This window comes from Erythranthe guttata, chromosome 12 (assembly GCF_056151865.1).
Source record: "Erythranthe guttata isolate IM_541 chromosome 12, IM_541, whole genome shotgun sequence".
In the NCBI taxonomy this organism is placed as follows: Eukaryota; Viridiplantae; Streptophyta; class Magnoliopsida; order Lamiales; family Phrymaceae; genus Erythranthe; species Erythranthe guttata.
The window spans coordinates 7942551-7958885 of NC_142544.1; the positions used below are offsets into that span (position 1 = coordinate 7942551).

General features: G+C 38.5%; 1 protein-coding gene across 2 annotated transcripts; it reads right to left on the reverse strand.

Annotated features, from left to right (window-relative positions):
- Positions 1 to 10421: 10421 nt before the first annotated feature.
- LOC105965793 (26S proteasome non-ATPase regulatory subunit 4 homolog) lies at positions 10422 to 16074 on the reverse strand. 2 transcript variants are annotated; one of them, XM_088826153.1, is made up of 11 exons: positions 15861 to 16074; positions 15645 to 15758; positions 15383 to 15488; positions 14899 to 15013; positions 14590 to 14799; positions 14221 to 14503; positions 13062 to 13185; positions 11682 to 11785; positions 11464 to 11532; positions 10875 to 10948; positions 10422 to 10648 (listed from the first exon to the last, which is right to left on the reverse strand). In XM_088826153.1, the coding sequence occupies exons 1-10, from the start codon at positions 15870 to 15872 to the stop codon at positions 10904 to 10906; spliced, it is 1182 nt and encodes a 393-aa protein (XP_088682279.1). In that variant the 5' UTR covers positions 15873 to 16074; the 3' UTR covers positions 10422 to 10648; positions 10875 to 10903. The 2 variants fall into 2 exon arrangements, with proteins under 2 accessions (XP_088682279.1, XP_012845802.2); XM_012990348.2 differs by having other exon boundaries at positions 10422 to 10948.
- Positions 16075 to 16335: the final 261 nt, after the last annotated feature.

The following is a 16335-nucleotide window of genomic DNA, read 5'->3' on the forward strand; positions in this document are numbered from 1 at the left end:
AGTGGGTGATGAGTCCATCAGTTCGGTTTTGTTTAAGGAAGTTAATAATCAACAAAGACCGATCTACTATACTAGTAAGATCCTCACTACGTCGGAAAGCCGATATTCTGAAGTCGAGAAAATAGCATACGCGCTGGTCCTCACTACGCGACGGCTCCGGCCTTATTTCCTGTCGCATACCATGGTGATTCGCACAAGCTTACCCCTTCGGCAGACCCTAGGTCAACCTACCGCGTCAGGGCGAATTGTTAAATGGGCCATCGAGCTAGGACAGTACGAGATTCAATATCAACCCCGTACCTCGGTCAAAGGACAAGCGCTAGCGGATTTCATCCGAGAAACCACCAGGATACCCATCGAAAAAGAGTGGAAAATTTACGTGGATGGTTCATCGACAACCTCGGGAGCGGGGGCAGGGATAATAGTTATTGATCCCACTGGAACGGAAGTCGAGTTTGCTGTTAGGTTACCTCGGGTCTCCAATAATGAAGCAGAATATGAAGCCTTTATCCGAGGTATGGAGATCGCTCAAGAGCTCGGAGCGCGCGTGGTGCGAATATACTCCGACTCTCAATTGGTAATACACCAACTTGAAGGGGACTACGAAATAAAAAACGATAGAATGAAGAGTTATGTAAATAAAGCCCGAGCTGTGCAAGAAACTTTTGAAGTCTGTACCATGCATCAAATTCCGAGAAACGACAACCAGCGAGCTGACTTCCTCGCTAAAGTTGGGTCGTCAGTTGTCGATTGTATTGAAAGAAAGATCACTATCCTTATTGCCCCTACCCCAACACCGGGCATAATGGTAATAGACGAAGAGCCCGATTGGAGAACGCCTTTGTTCAAATACTTCAGAGGAGAGCGAGCTGGCACCAAGAGAGAGCAGCACCGCTTGGCATATAAGGCAAGGCACTTTTTCGTACGGCATGGGACATTATATAAAAGAAACTTCACCACGGTAGATGCAAGGTGTTTGGGAAAGCAGGAGATAAAGCATGTTCTGGATGAAGTACATCGAGGTGGTTGTGGTGAGCATGGAGGAGCTCGGGCCCTCATGCAGAAACTACATCGGGCCGGATATTACTGGCCTGGCATGAAGAAGGACACGCACCGATATGTTCAACACTGCATACAATGCCAAAAATATGCCTCGCTCATCCACAAGCCGGGGGAGGAAATGACCATCATGAGTGCTCCATGCCCTTTCGCCCAATGGGGAATCGACCTGGTGGGGCCATTCCCTCAAACCACGGGTCGGAAAAAGTTCATCATTGTCGCGGTAGACTACTTTACTAAGTGGGTCGAAGCTGAAGCCCTATCGAAAATCTCAGAAGACGAGGTCATGCACTTCATTTGGAAAAATATCTGCTGTCGCTTTGGCCTACCTCGAAGCCTTGTATCGGACAACGGCACTCAGTTCAACGGCAAGAAAATCCGAGCGTGGTGCGAAGAGATGAAAATTGCACAAAAATTTGTAGCAGTAGCGCACCCCCAGGCCAATGGACAAGTGGAGTCCGTAAACCGGAGCATTGTCAATGGATTGAAAAAAAGGTTAGACGAGCTAGGTGGAAGTTGGGTAGACGAGTTACCCTCCGTCCTCTGGTCTTACCGGACCACAACCAAAGCAGCTACTGGCGAAACACCGTTCCGGTTAACCTATGGAACTGAAGCAGTTATACCGGTCGAAGTGGCAATGGACACGCTCCGCATCGCCGCATTTGACGAAGTAACAAACGATGATGCTTTAAGATCACAGCTGGACGAAGTTTTCGATCTCCGGGAAACGGCGTATTTGCACATGGAAAGAAGTAAAAACTTGATCAAAGCTCGGTATGATCAGGGGGTGCGGTCCCGCTCATTCCAGCTCGGAGACCTCGTCTTGCGACGAGCTGACGCGCTAAAACACACGGGAAAGTTGGAGGCTAATTGGGAAGGACCATACACAGTTACCAGGTGTTTGGCCGGCGGAGGGTATGAGTTGGCAGACATCGACGGGAAGCCGTTACCTCGGGCTTGGAACATAATACATCTGAAACGCTTCTTCGCGTAAAAAAAAAAAAAAAAAAAAAAAAAAAAAAAAAAAAAAAAAAAAAAAAAAAGAGAGAGAGAAAGGAGATCGAGGCAATTACGCCAGCGAAATCGAGACACACCTTGTACAGGCAAAACAACCATTAATAAACATCCATTTTCCGATCTGGGCTAGGCCCCGTGGTTTTTTCCCTCCTTATTTGGAGGGTTTCCACGTTAAAAAATCCTTGTGTTATTTATTTAAGTTTTCATTGCGGCGTTAACTCGCGTGTTTCATTGTGGCGTTAAATCGCGTGTTTCATTGTGGCGTTAACTCGCGTGTTTCATTGTGGCGTTAACTCGCGTGTTTCATTGTGGCGTTAAATCGCGTGTTTCATTGTGGCGTTAACTCGCGCGTTTCATTGTGGCGTTAACTCGCGTGTTTCATTGTGGCGTTAACTCGCGTGTTTCATTGTGGCGTTAAATCGCGTGTTTCATTGTGGCGTTAACTCGCGTGTTTCATTGTGGCGTTAAATCGCGTGTTTCATTGTGGCGTTAACTCGCGTGTTTCATTGTGGCGTTAACTCGCGTGTTTCATTGTGGCGTTAACTCGCGTGTTTCATTGTGGCGTTAAATCGCGTGTTTCATTGTGGCGTTAACTCGCGTGTTTCATTGTGGCGTTAAATCGCGTGTTTCATTGTGGCGTTAACTCGCGGGTTTCATTGTGGCGTTAACTCGCGTGTTTCATTGTGGCGTTAAATCGCGTGTTTCATTGTGGCGTTAACTCGCGTGTTTCATTGTGGCGTTAAATCGCGTGTTTCATTGTGGCGTTAACTCGCGTGTTTCATTGTTGCGTTAAATCGCGTGTTTTATTGTGGCGTTAACTCGCATGTTTCATTGTTGCGTTAAATCGCGTGTTTTATTGTGGCGTTAACTCGCATGTTTCATTGTTGCGTTAAATCGCGTGTTTTATTGTGGCGTTAACTCGCATGTTTCATTGTTGCGTTAAATCGCATGTTTTGTCAAAGGAAATAACAGCCGAAGACTAAGCTCAAAACACAAAGTAAACAGTTTGCTAAGATCGAGTTAATTCAGGTTCGGAAAACACTCTGCCAAAGTGACTAATCATTCTCGAACATACGGCACTAAAGTAAAAGCAGCCCTGGCGCACGAAATAAACGAGATGGAGACAAGTAAAGCACTTTAATACATTGAAAACATTGACAAAACGAAGTAAATTGTTCAAAATATAGAAGGAAAATGCAAGTACATGATACAAGGAATAAAGTACAAAAATTCAAGTACAGAGACAAATGAAAAACGATTAAGTGTTTTTGGGAGATTCCACTCCGGCTTCGCCTTGATTCCCGGTAGGCGGGGGAGGAGACGAGACGAAGCCCGACGGCGCTTTGTTGAGACCTGCCATCGCATCAATAGTTTCAACGTCCCCAACTAAGTCAGTAATGATCACCGAAGAGCTCCCTTGGCGAGAGAAGTCTTCGACAAGCTCCCGATGTACTTGCCTCCACCACTCTAAGTCAGGGTCTTCGTTCACGTCCCCTTCGAAACCAGGAATCACATCGTCAGGTAAGTCCTCGGCAAGCTCGTTTTCAGCCAAGGGAAACTCAATGCCAGCGCCAGTTAACCGCTTGCGGACAGCCTTCACCGCTTCCGAAAAGAAAAAACGAGCTAGGCCAGACGCCTGTCGAGTAAACGTTGTCGAGCGCCATAACCGGTCAAAGAAACGGCGAACAAACGCCTCCATGAAGCGCAAACCCTCGGAGGAACCTGGGAACAGCCTGTGGCCTTCCTTCACTCCCTCGGTAAAATTGGTGGACGCCTGCACCCCGGCCGCGAATAGCTCGTTAGAAAGGTTTTTGGCTTTTTCCTCTAAAGTCTCGTTGTGAGAAGCCAAGGAATCCTTCTCTGCTTGCAAGACCTTCTCCCTCTCTCGTAATTTCCCCACCTCGGCAAACAACCCCTCTTTCGCCGACTCAGATACTGCCAGACTCTCCTTCAAGCTTCGGATCTCCTTGCGAAGTTGACCGACCTCCTTTTTCTGGTTATCATATGCCTCACGAGGGACGTCATCCCACCCCAAAGGGCCCGAGAAGGCGATCGCAAATTGCTACACACACATAGAAGGCTTAAATAAGACAGAATACGGCTAAAAGATGAAAAAACTAACTCATATGTGCGAGATAAAACCAACCTGCGTTATGTTATGTAACAGCAACTCGAGCCGATCACCTTTGCTCATCTGTCCAAAGTGAGCAACGTCTCGGGGAAGCGCCATGGCTCGGCAGGCGGCGATGGCGTTCTCTGCATTTTGGCAGAGATGAAGTGCAAAATTCGGAGGCAAAGACGACCCAACTTGCCCCGGAGCTGACCCAGTCTGCCCCGGAGCCGACCCAATCAACCCAAGGGCCACATCAGCCCTTCTCTTCTTCGCGGTGGGCTCTTTTTCCACCTGTTCTTCGGTCGAGGAAGGTGGTGGGGGAGGAACGGCAACTATGGCCGAAGATTGCCGAGGGAGTTCGGGCTCCTCCACACGCGGCCCACCTCGAGGACGCGAAGTCCCAACATTTTTCTTAGAAGGCCTTTGCCTTAGGGCTCCCTCTTCAGGGGACTTTTTCTCGGAATCAGCAACCACGGGGCGCTGAAACTCAGACGCTTGAAATTCCGGCTCCGATTCGGACGGGCGAGTCGCCGGCTTGTCACCTCGGAACATTCTCTTCATCCTTAAATCTGTTAATGGGATCAAGAAAAGTGTGGTCAGCAAGTCCGCAATACCTCGGCAAGCATAAAATACAGCCAAGTAAAAAGCCACAACCCAAAACGAGTGACGAACTATAGCAGAAAACTAGTATCATGCTTAAACCCACCTAAATCCTCTTGAGTCAAGGGATGAGTGCCGTTGTCATGGAGGCAGAAGTGGCGAAGTATTGGTGGAAAACTGGTAAGAGTCTCAGGCATGCCATAGCTTGGTTGAAAGTGAACAATCATTTTCAAGAGCCACTCGTCTATCGCTAGGGGTTTCCCCCTCCGCTTGTCGGGTAAAGTGGCGAACCAAGGACACAGGTAAGGGGTATCAGCAGGGTTTTTCGCAAAGAAGTAATGACCCTGCCACCCATCAGTTTTGTTGGGTGGCATTAATATTTTGAAACCCGGGCGAGCCGAGATAGAAATATGAAAAGGACTGGAATTTTTCAAGACCATCACACTCCGAAATCGAGCTGGAGTAGGGATCACACCCGACCAGGCGCAAAGCATGCGAAACCCGGTCATGACGACTATGGCATGAGGATGAAATTGATTAAGGGACACATTGCACAACTGCGCAATCTCAGAAAACCAAGGTGAGATGGGGAAAGTAAGACCGAAATAAAACTGTTCTGAGAACCAGGTGCTGAAACCCGGAGGTGGGTTTAAGGGACGCTGATCTCGCGAGGGCAGTAATAGTTCTACGTCGGTAGGAAGGCCTATATCGCGAACTAAATTATCTAAGTCTACCTCGCTTAAAGTACTGGGTCCCCACTGGTCGTCTGAATCGCGTCCCTCAGACAATGAAGGAGAGCCGCTCCTCGCGGAAGACAAAACGTCATCTCTTCTTTTTCTCTTCGGTTTTTTCAGTAATTTACCCGAAGGGGAAAAATAGGGCCCTTCCTCCGATGAAGAAGAGAGAGCAAGGGTAGGGTGTTCATCTCCCTCCCTGGAAGGCATTCTTTGACCAAAAGGGTCGGGAGAATTGGAAGACATAGGCTAAGAATTGTAAAAAGTAAGGTGAAGAGGGGAGTACCTTTGTCGAAGGAGAAAACAAGCACGGGAGGGAAAGAACTTGGTTCTCGGAAAAGCAAAGTCGCCGGAGGTAAATAAAGATGGGGAGAGCGCAGAGGTGAAGAAGAGGAAAAAATTCTGGAAATTCGTAGAGGTCAGATACTTATAGGGGAAGGAAAAATGGAAACTTTGATCATAACCGTCTATTCGAACGGGTGAGATTCAAAGTAGGTCGCCTCGAATTCGGCGCAAGAAGTGTCGATTGGACTCCCCTAGTAATGACCTAGGAAAGAGAAAAAACCAATCATAACCGCCCACCCGAACGGACAGGATTTAATGCAGATTACCTCGAACCTAGCGCGAAAAGCGTTGATGGAAATCTTCTCATGATGACCTAGGGAACTTGAACCGACCACGCGGGATGTCAGAGCAATTGATGAAAGGTAAAGAAAGGGGGGGCTGAGTACGCCGACGTAAATCTAAATCGAAGTGCGAACTGATGCCTCATACTCCGTATTTATAAAACGAGGTAACGAAAAGCCGACTTGTTTTATAAATAAGGAGTAGGGGGGAGTAGTTGATACGGGCTTGTTTGACAATTAACAAATAAGCATAAGCCCATTAGGATAAGCCCAACATGATAGGCCCACAACGAAGAGCCCATGACGACTTAGCTCGGTATTATGAGCGAGGTCGCCGTATGGTGCGAACCTCGGAACCACATGGGAGTACTTTAACTCGCCAGCCCAATACCAAAACGGGGTAAGGCGAGCCCAGGACAATACGGGCCCAAAATATATGACTTGGAGGAGAAGAGAAAACCCTAAAAAAGGAAAGCCTTGGAGGCCAAGCTTTCCTCATCTATAAATAAGAGAATCAACACACACACACACGAGAAATATATCCACTAATTACTATTACATTCACACGTTTTTCCTTTATTCCGATCACTGACTTGATCGTCGGAGCTTTCCCGCCGGGAACCCCTCCCGGCGTTGCAGGTTTATTCACCGGAGTACGGACGAAGCTGGCTTGAGGAGGACGAAGACCTACGGACCAAATCAATGGGTGTTATAGAAAAATGTATTGTATAAAAAGAATTTGAATAATAAATTGATATGTATTTGTTTTTTAGTGAAGATAATATTTAGCAGCTACATCATATCTGAAGGGAGAGAGAAACTTTAGAAATTGTTTCGAATTACTTTTTCTTTTTATGAAACCTGTACAAATTTGTCTCGAGACAATAATTAAATTGAGATAAAAACGTAACCAAACATTGCCGTTTTGTTTTTCTTAACCCTTTTCTTTTTAGTTTTGACAACACCTTCCAAATAAAGCGTATCCTAAGAGAATCTTTGATGGGTGATGACGTGGCCATTTGTCATTGGACAAAGTAGGGCAATTTTTCTATGACCAACTTCGAGCATAAACTTTGAGTCATCCAAGATTTTTTAATCCTTTTTAGATTATGTGCCTCAAAAAAATATCAGTCTAAATAAGGTGAATGTGGACTTTATGTCATGGGTTGTCGTAATTTGACATAAAAAATATAAACAGTACATGTTAAAAGAGTTTGTTAAATGCTAATAAGAGTTCGGGATCGATCGACGTTGTTGAGGATCATTTTACCCCGTATTATTTTGAAGTATTTTGATTAAAAATAATAAAAATAGGTAAATGTTTCGTAGATTTTAATTGGAATTACACAAACATAGAAAAATAGAGATAAACTAATTAAGTTTTGAAGTATTTTATTTTTTCATTTACCTTATAAAAGTTCAATTACTAAAAAACATCAAACACACAACAATTACAAAACGTTGCAAGTGCACACCATTATATTGCACCAAGTTATTGGAAAATGTACGTTTTGCTTCAATTTTGATTAATTGGATATACAAGTGGACTAAAATTATTTTTTGTAAATGTGAATTAATAAGTCACATAAAATATTTAATTATGAAAATTAATAGGTCAAAAGTCTCCATATAAATATAGAGAGTTATTTAGATACACTTGATCGAAAATGTGTCGATTCAAATTGAAAAGATATATGTATTCAATTGAACAGGTTTTCGTTAGTTAGTATGAAAATATGTGATACGTTTTCGTGAAATTATTTTTCTAAGAGTTGTAAGTTGTAACTACTGGACATAACGATTGAGAATCCACCATAATTTACATTCATCCATAAAAAATATGTAAGGCCAGCAGATAGGACCATGGGACGAGAAATTTGGTTTTTTGGTGCAAGAATCTATAAATACAATTTGAAACCCACCATTTGAAATATATAGCTCCAATCCATTCCAAATTAATCTTTGAATTTCTTCTTTCTTTAGCCCGATTTCTTATGTATTCTAATTATTGAGATCAGTTCAAAATACATTTGAGTGTTCGTTATTCTCGATATTTAACTATATATGTCGAGGAAAAAACTCATATTTTAGGAAACAATTATATATTATAGAATTATATATCGTGAACACTGGTTTGAGACGCAATATCGTCTTAAGGATAGAGAATCCAACTCTCGTCTCGGTTAATTTTCTTAAATCATCGTCCGTTACTATGTACTATCCACTACTCAAGTTGACACTTAATTATGAGAAAGAAAAGAAAGGACAATGTCACAATCCACAATATATATTCATATGAGAATTTATGGTCCATTTGAAATGTGGATATTGTCAAAAAAGATAGGCCAAAGATAATATATATTTACTCATATTTAAATGATGATGATAACCACAAATGATTATATTTATTATTAGTGTAAAGTTAAAAGAACGAATCGAAAACAGGTATGTATAATATGTTAATTATGATAAGCATCAATTCATAAATTAATATTGCACGCATGCAAACACCACTAATTCTTAGAATTTTTATTTTATTTTATTTATTTAATAGATAAACTAATTCTGAGATTAGGTAACAAAAATTTGATTCCATGCATCACAGGTCAGATTTAAATTGCCAATTTCTTCCCATATTTACATGAAAAACGGCTTTTAGAGCGACCCAAATGGAAATGTACCGAGATAGAGTATCAAACACTTTTTGTTCTCGATATAATGCTTTTAATACTTCTTCTAGAAAACACATGTATCAAATAAAACATTAATTTAGCACTCAGTTTATAACATAAAAATATAGTAATATTAACTTTTTATTTAAATCCAATGAAAATTTAACGTCAATAAAATTAAATAACGGTTAATGAGTTATAAAAATTGATGTCTTACAAACTAAATTGATTTGGAGCAAATTTGAACTGAACGCAAATTAAACTTACTTGAAACTATAACTTTTTTTGCTATTTATCATGAATATTTAATGCTTGATTTTCTTGGGTGCATTTTTGCACCTCCGAGAGAGGCGGAGTATCAATAAACTACCCTTTCGATGCCTTAGTTGGAGAGGGTTTTCTATTACATGTGAAATGGCAATGGCATAGATGAACATGGTATTCCATTTTCAGAAATTAGGCCCAACTCTTGTTATAAAATCGACGAAAAAAACGAAGAATCGAAATAAACCGAGGTTGCATTTGGATGAAATCTTTTTTTCCCAAATCTTCTCATCAAACCCAAAAAAAAAGGTAATTACGAACTCCCCCCTGAACTTAGGCTAAATAACGAAAAATACCCCACCTATTCATAATTATCAAAAGCCCCCCAAAGTTTCTTTCCGTCTTACACCAGCCCCCATACAGTGTGACTTTTCACAGGGAATAGACTTTACCCAATTTCAGATATTTTATTTTATTTCTCACCTATTTAACATAAGGTATAATTAAGGGTGAAAGTCAGATGGATCGGATCGGAATAAGCTTTTTCGGAAAATTTCCAAAAAAAATCGGAAGTACAAAATCAATTCCAATTCCAATTCCAAAATTTTCGTCATCTAAAAATTCATTCCAATTCCAAAAGGCCCGGAAATTTCGGAATTTCGGAAAAAAATCGAAAATCACATAAGCTTCAAAATTTCAAAATTTAGCCGAGATTTTCTAAAATGTTCATAATATTTCAAAAATAAGAACATCCACGTCGATAAAAGTAAAACTAATAACTATTAAATTCAGTAAAAAAAATAAATAAAAATAAACACAACATAATATCCAATAGAACTTCTAACAACAATTCATTACGTCAAAATCCTAAAACAAAACTTACATTTGTATTTTTCGGAAAAATAAGTATTATATAATATATATTATTTATAGGTGTATTTTTCGAAAAAAATCAGATTATTTCGGAATTAATTCCGGAATTAAATCGGATCGGAAATCGAAAATTCCAAATTTATTTTATATAATTCCAATTCCAATCCAAAAAAATTGCAAATATTCGAAAATCGGAATTTTGGAAGTCAGAATGAAAAAAATTGTTCCAAAATCAAAACTTTTCGGATCAGAACCGACGGAAATTGGAAATTCCGTTCCAACTTGCACCCCTAGGTATAATAGAAGACTGTACACATTTTCTGTTAAAAAACTCGATCAACAGTTAATCAGAGGGGGATTTTGGTTATTACGGATAGGTGGGATTGTTTTTTGTTATGTAGCCTAAGTTCATGGGGGTTTTCGTAATTTACCAAAAAAAAAGAGAGAATAGGACAGCATGCAGTAATATAAAGTCATTAACTAAGCAAACACATGCGATGTCATATGCATATTTCCAAATGTCGTAGTAATATTCGACAAAATACCGATGAATGAACAATATCTAAATTCCCAAGTTCATGGGTTGTACATCAATTCACAGCAAGCTCTCCATATAAGAACATAACAAGATTGCTCATGGCAAACTCCAATCTTCAGTTTCTGTGCAAACTAGAACCACTTGGGAGAATTCTCTGCATGCGTAAAAAAAGATTGCTGAACCGTCGTTGCAAATACAAGTTTACCCATTTAGCTCAACTGATTAAACCCCACTTGGTTGCATGACAAGTGGCATAACAGTCGATAAACAGAAATTAAAAATATGATACCAGTTACATTTAACAAATTAATTCAAATAAAAAATTTCCGTTGTCGTACACGCTTAGAATATAAGTTTGGGTAAAGCTAGATGTTGCACCTGACAGTAAGACATTAACTAGAGCATCTTCACTTCTTATCTTCATCTTTCGAACCCTTGTCTTCATCTTCTTTCTGCTCGACAAATGACATATTAAAAATCAAGATAGATGACATAATGTGCAGGCAAGTGAACACTAATTGATTTTATTTAGAGCATCTAAGGTAAGACTAATTGATTTATTATATCATTTCGTTGCACTTGTGTTATTATAAACAACAAAAATAATAATAATAATAATAATAATAATAATAATAATAATAATAATAATAATAATAATAATAATAATAATAATAATAATAATAATAATAATAATAATAATAATAATAATAATAATAATAATAATAATAATAATAATAATAATAATAATAATAATAATAATAATAATAATAATAATAATAATAATAATAATAATAATAATAATAATAATAATAATAATAATAATATTGAGCTGTAGGGAGTATAGAACTCAATTGTTCGTAATTCCAGACGAGCAAAAGAAATAGAATCTGCTTCAGCATCTTTTTTCAAGATTCTTATACAACTAAAAACTATGAAACAGCATATAAACATCAACGATTTAACTAACCTCAGACTGATTCTGCATGGAAGCAAGTAAATCTTTCACATGCGGGTCATTTGGATCGACTCCCGGAAGCTGTTAAGCAAATCAACCATGATCAGAAACATTAGGGAGTAGTAATTTAGTGTTTTTCCATTTCTTTTTTTGTATATGTTTTAACATTTAAATCATCTCTGATAATAACTCAAAAACTAAAGAGAGTTGTATTAGAATAGCAAACTTACTGAAGCCAGGATGGAGGACACAAAAGATTGGTCTGCCAAAAGTTTGTTCACATCTGTCTGGTTTGATTGATCTACTGCACGGTCTTCTACAGACAACTGAAGGGCTACAACCACCATCACAAAGAATTGTTATCAAAAGAATGAATTAGGGTACAGATGATTCCTTAAATACTTTTGGCAACTAAAAGACGAATCGGGTGACAACATATAACAGTAAATATTTATATGTAAGATGAAGACCCTGGATACCATCTAACCAAAATAGCCAATCAAAATATGGATATGCCATGCAAGAACATAATATTTGATAAATAAAAACAAACCCTTCAAATAAGAGTTTGATTGCATAGCATTCTGAAACTTACATTTGGAGTTGGACAAAGAATAAGTAAAAACTGAAGAACATGTTTTGATTAGAACTTTCTTAATTCTAGTTCGGATATATCAGTTCTACTTCAAGAAAATAAAAACGTCTCGCTGAAAATATATTATCCAGGATTATTTGATTTATTTTTATTTGTTATGAATAGTTACAGTAATCCCACATTTATAGGAACTGCACCAGATTTCAAGGAACTGTAATCGGGGTTTCCATTTTTTCCTTCTTATTTTGGTTGTAATCGTCTTTTTCACATAACATTGGTCCTGCACACTATGTACAGGCAACAAAAAGACCTCTATGGCGAATTGTTCTTTAACCAAAGTGCCAAGTCGGAGAAACCCAACATATATCCTAAAAGATGTCTTCCGTATCCCTAAGCTTTTTACTTAAATAATTCCATTTACCGACTTACCAAAAACTTGAATCGCACTAATGCTTTTAACCCTTCTCTTTCATTATCGAGAAAAATGATGAGATTTACTGCCTCGATATACCCCGTGATCAGAATAGAATCCAGAACAAGTTCTCTTCACCATGCCTCAGTGAAAGCACTATCTAAAGACAAATACTATCTAGGCTTAGCTCATCGTTCTTTTACTATTCTTAAATTCTTGTTATTCATATTGTTCAAAGAATAGACATAAAGACTTTTCATTGTTAAATATGTGAACTTGTAAAACACAGTTGTCTTTGATTTCCTGTTAGCCATGTAAGTTTCACTTCCTCTTTCTATTATTCTTAGCGATTAATGACGATAATGTAGAACACCGCTCCTCATTTTTTTTCTAAATAAGCTATGAAAAGAGCATTCTTCATTTAATTGATTGATTTATTCTGAGAAATAAATAGAAGAAATGGAAAAATTAAAAACAATCTCCATCTGAACAGAAAAGCATAATGTAAGCAACTCAACTAGCTAGACAACAAATTGAACTTATAATGAGCTTAAATAAACGAAACAATACGCAAATCAAATAATACAAACACAAAGTACTCACCAAGCTGCAAATCATGATCATCAGCAGATGCGTCTAACATGTCAGTATCCCTAACAACAGCAGAGGAGGAAGGATCGTCCATGGACATTGCCAGAGCCTGCTGTAACAATGCATTCTCATCATCCTGTAAGCAAAAAAAGAGAAGAATAAGGTTTTTGTGATGTCAGCAAATTGACGTACCAAAGAGAATAAGGATTAGCGCACAAAAACAAATCAGAAAATATTTTATTACTGAACTAATCCCAAGTGGGGTCAAAACAGAAAAACTCTCGATTCGTTAATCAAACACAATTAGACATAATAGAGTCATCTTTTCTTAGGACCAGAGTATTCTCTTCGAATTTTGTTCCACCAATCGAGCAAGTAATCTTTCAGATAACCATATGGAGAACCTATGTGCCTTGCAGGTTTAAAATTTCAGACCAACAGGCAATGGAATTTCACTAAGCTTTTGGTTCCTCGTTTTCCGATTCTCCATACTTCTCCTTGAGACAGACCGCTTTAATGTCACTCAATGTATCTTATCTCGATTTTTCTAAAAGCAACTTACACATCTAACCAGGAAATTAGAACTACAGGTGTTCCATACAACAATTGAAATGCAACACAAAAACCACTTCGAAATGAAAAGAACTTAGTATACTGGGCATTGAAGTATCACTGCCAGTTTGAAGATAATATAAAACAACTCGATAAGTGATAAATCCAAATAAATTCGGACGCACGAAGATGTTACATCTTATACCAGCCACTTATCAATGTTCAGAGGACATATTTATCATAAATAACAAATGAATTATTACTGAATGTCATGGTCTTAATGTGTTCATTTAAATGCAGATAAGTATGCTTTCTTTTGTTATCTAAAACAAGGGTCAGTATGTAATATCATGAATCTACTTATATAAATATATTTTGCGGAAATCCTCTGCCTTGATGTTCACAGACTATCTTTTACGAAATGACTATGTTCCCGTGAAATCTGGTTCTAGCCCAGTACACCAGAAAGAACACTAGAAGTCCACGAACAGAGAACACAGAGTAATGAAAACACCAAATGAGAAACACTTTGAAGAAGGAAGTTAGCGACGTTAAACATCATGCATGTTTTCAGGTTCAGACACACTAAAAGAGAAATCAATTCAAATAAGGGGCTAACCATTAGATCGTTTGTCTTTTTTTCAGGTATAGAAGTTGCACTTTCAGTCATAGTTGCATCTTGTGGAGCAGACTGCCCTTCTCCGGTTTCCTGTTTAGTAGATTCTTCGGCAGCCTTCTTTGCAGCAGCTTCTTGTCTTGCCCTCTCCTCTTCCATAGAAACTCGGAGTGCAAGAGCAAGTTCTGGATCCACATTTGGGTCCACACCAAAGTCAAGCCCGGATACTCCACCAGCTGCAGCAAAACCACTTCCTCCCTCTCCATCACCAGTAAAGATGGGGGTACTGACAAGAACAAAAGGAAAAAAAATTATAAATAATAAAATAATCAATTTAATTTGAATAAAAAGAGAAATCATTTCAAAAGAAACCTGATAAGCACATCAGAAAGGGCACTTGGACCAGGAGCAACGTGAACAATATGGCTGCTGTCATTGTTATTTACTGCAGAAAGCAATGCCTCAATCTTCTCAGACTTTTCGCCATCTTCTTCGCCAAAATTTACAATATCAAGAGCCACACTGTTCTTTTTCAATTTCTTTCCAATCAACTCCAACACCTTTTTCTCATAACCAATAGGACTAAAAAACACGGGAGAGAAACGAAAAGAGCAAATAAATCAGAAAACATGAGTAAAATAGAAACACACATTCAATGCATATCATAGCCGAGAGTTATACCTTCCAGCAAACAAAATAATCCTTTGTTGTTGCTTCTTGTTTTGGCGATGTTTGAGGGCCAATTGAGCGACCTGGATCCCAGCTGCCAAATTCATCTCACCACCTATTTCTAGACCTATACATTAACACAACGTTCATTCCGTGTTTTACTGAAAAATACATATAAAAGAATTTTAAGAATAGAAGTGAACTACCAGTACCATAGTCATTGAACCAGTAATGAAACAACTAGCTACATAGACGCCAATTCGATATTGATTACAAAGCATGATATTTTTCTGTTCTTTTCATTCAATATTGATTAGGAAACGAAACGAAACATGATCATCTTCGTTTTTTTCCAGTCATTTTACTATCAAATCACATAAGGGTTTAGATCTTCGAGCTAAATCTAACAAAGAAAGAAAAGAAAAAAAAAAAAAAAAAAAAAAAAAAAACAACAACAACAATCGAAAGATAATCAGATACAAGTAAAAAATCGAACCGTGCATGCAAGCCAATATCTTTCCAAGATCACTGGTCGGAGTGACTAAAACACGCACTCCCTTTCCTGCCATTGTCAACACTCCCACTGTATTCTCCGGATTGGACTACAGAAAAATAGTTCAGTAAACCAATCAGAAAACTAGCAAACCAAGAAAATTGTACAGTCAGAAAATAGAGAACCAATCCAACACAATAAACACGAGACAATTAAATAAATAAAGACATAAAAAAGAAACACAAAAAAATGAAGAATCGAATACTTGAGTTTTAGCGCCGCAAATAAGGCTAATGGCGTCGGCCTGAGCCTGAAATCGATTGGGAGGGTAATCGCCATTACGCATCCACTCCGAATTATCGATGCAGATCATCGTCGCCTATTATTAAATCAAAGATAAAGTGTGAGCAGCAGCCATGGAAATGAAATAATTGAACCCTAATTCGGAAAGAAAAAAAATGAGTAGAAACAGTGGGCAAACCTCGAGCACCATGATTAATCGAAAGATGGTTGTGAATAAGGAAATGTTTTTGAAGAGTGAGAAGATGAAACCCTCTTGATTCGTACACTTGTGTAGGGAAGGATTTTTGAGATTTACTTGCAGAAGGGATTCTGAACTGGTTTATAGAGAGGGGTCCGTATTTCTTTAATATTCCGCTCTTTCCTTTTTATTCACTCTTTGATTGAGATTTTTTTATTTTCAAAGTCACTTCATAATATTTTTTACTTTTCCAAATAAATTCACTTCATAATAATTGAAAGTAGAGATTATAATTATTAGTGTAAATTACACCAAGCCCTCAAATATGATTAAATTACGAAAAAAAATTCTTTGAGTAATTATACAGTCATCCCTCAACTATGAATCTTCTTACATCTCCACCCTTATGATGTCAAATTAAACATAATCATCTAGATTCCGGGGAATGTTCTCTAGTTTGTACTCGTTTTGTGCA

Excerpts from the sequence above, each read along its gene's own strand:
- LOC105965793 (XM_088826153.1), bottom strand. Across the intron at positions 14,800-14,898 it reads ATTATTTTGTTTGCTGGAAG|TCCTATTGGTTATGAGAAAA; the intron begins GTATAACTCTCG and ends CGTGTTTTTTAG. Across the intron at positions 13,186-14,220 it reads AAAAGACAAACGATCTAATG|GATGATGAGAATGCATTGTT; the intron begins GTTAGCCCCTTA and ends TTTTGCTTACAG.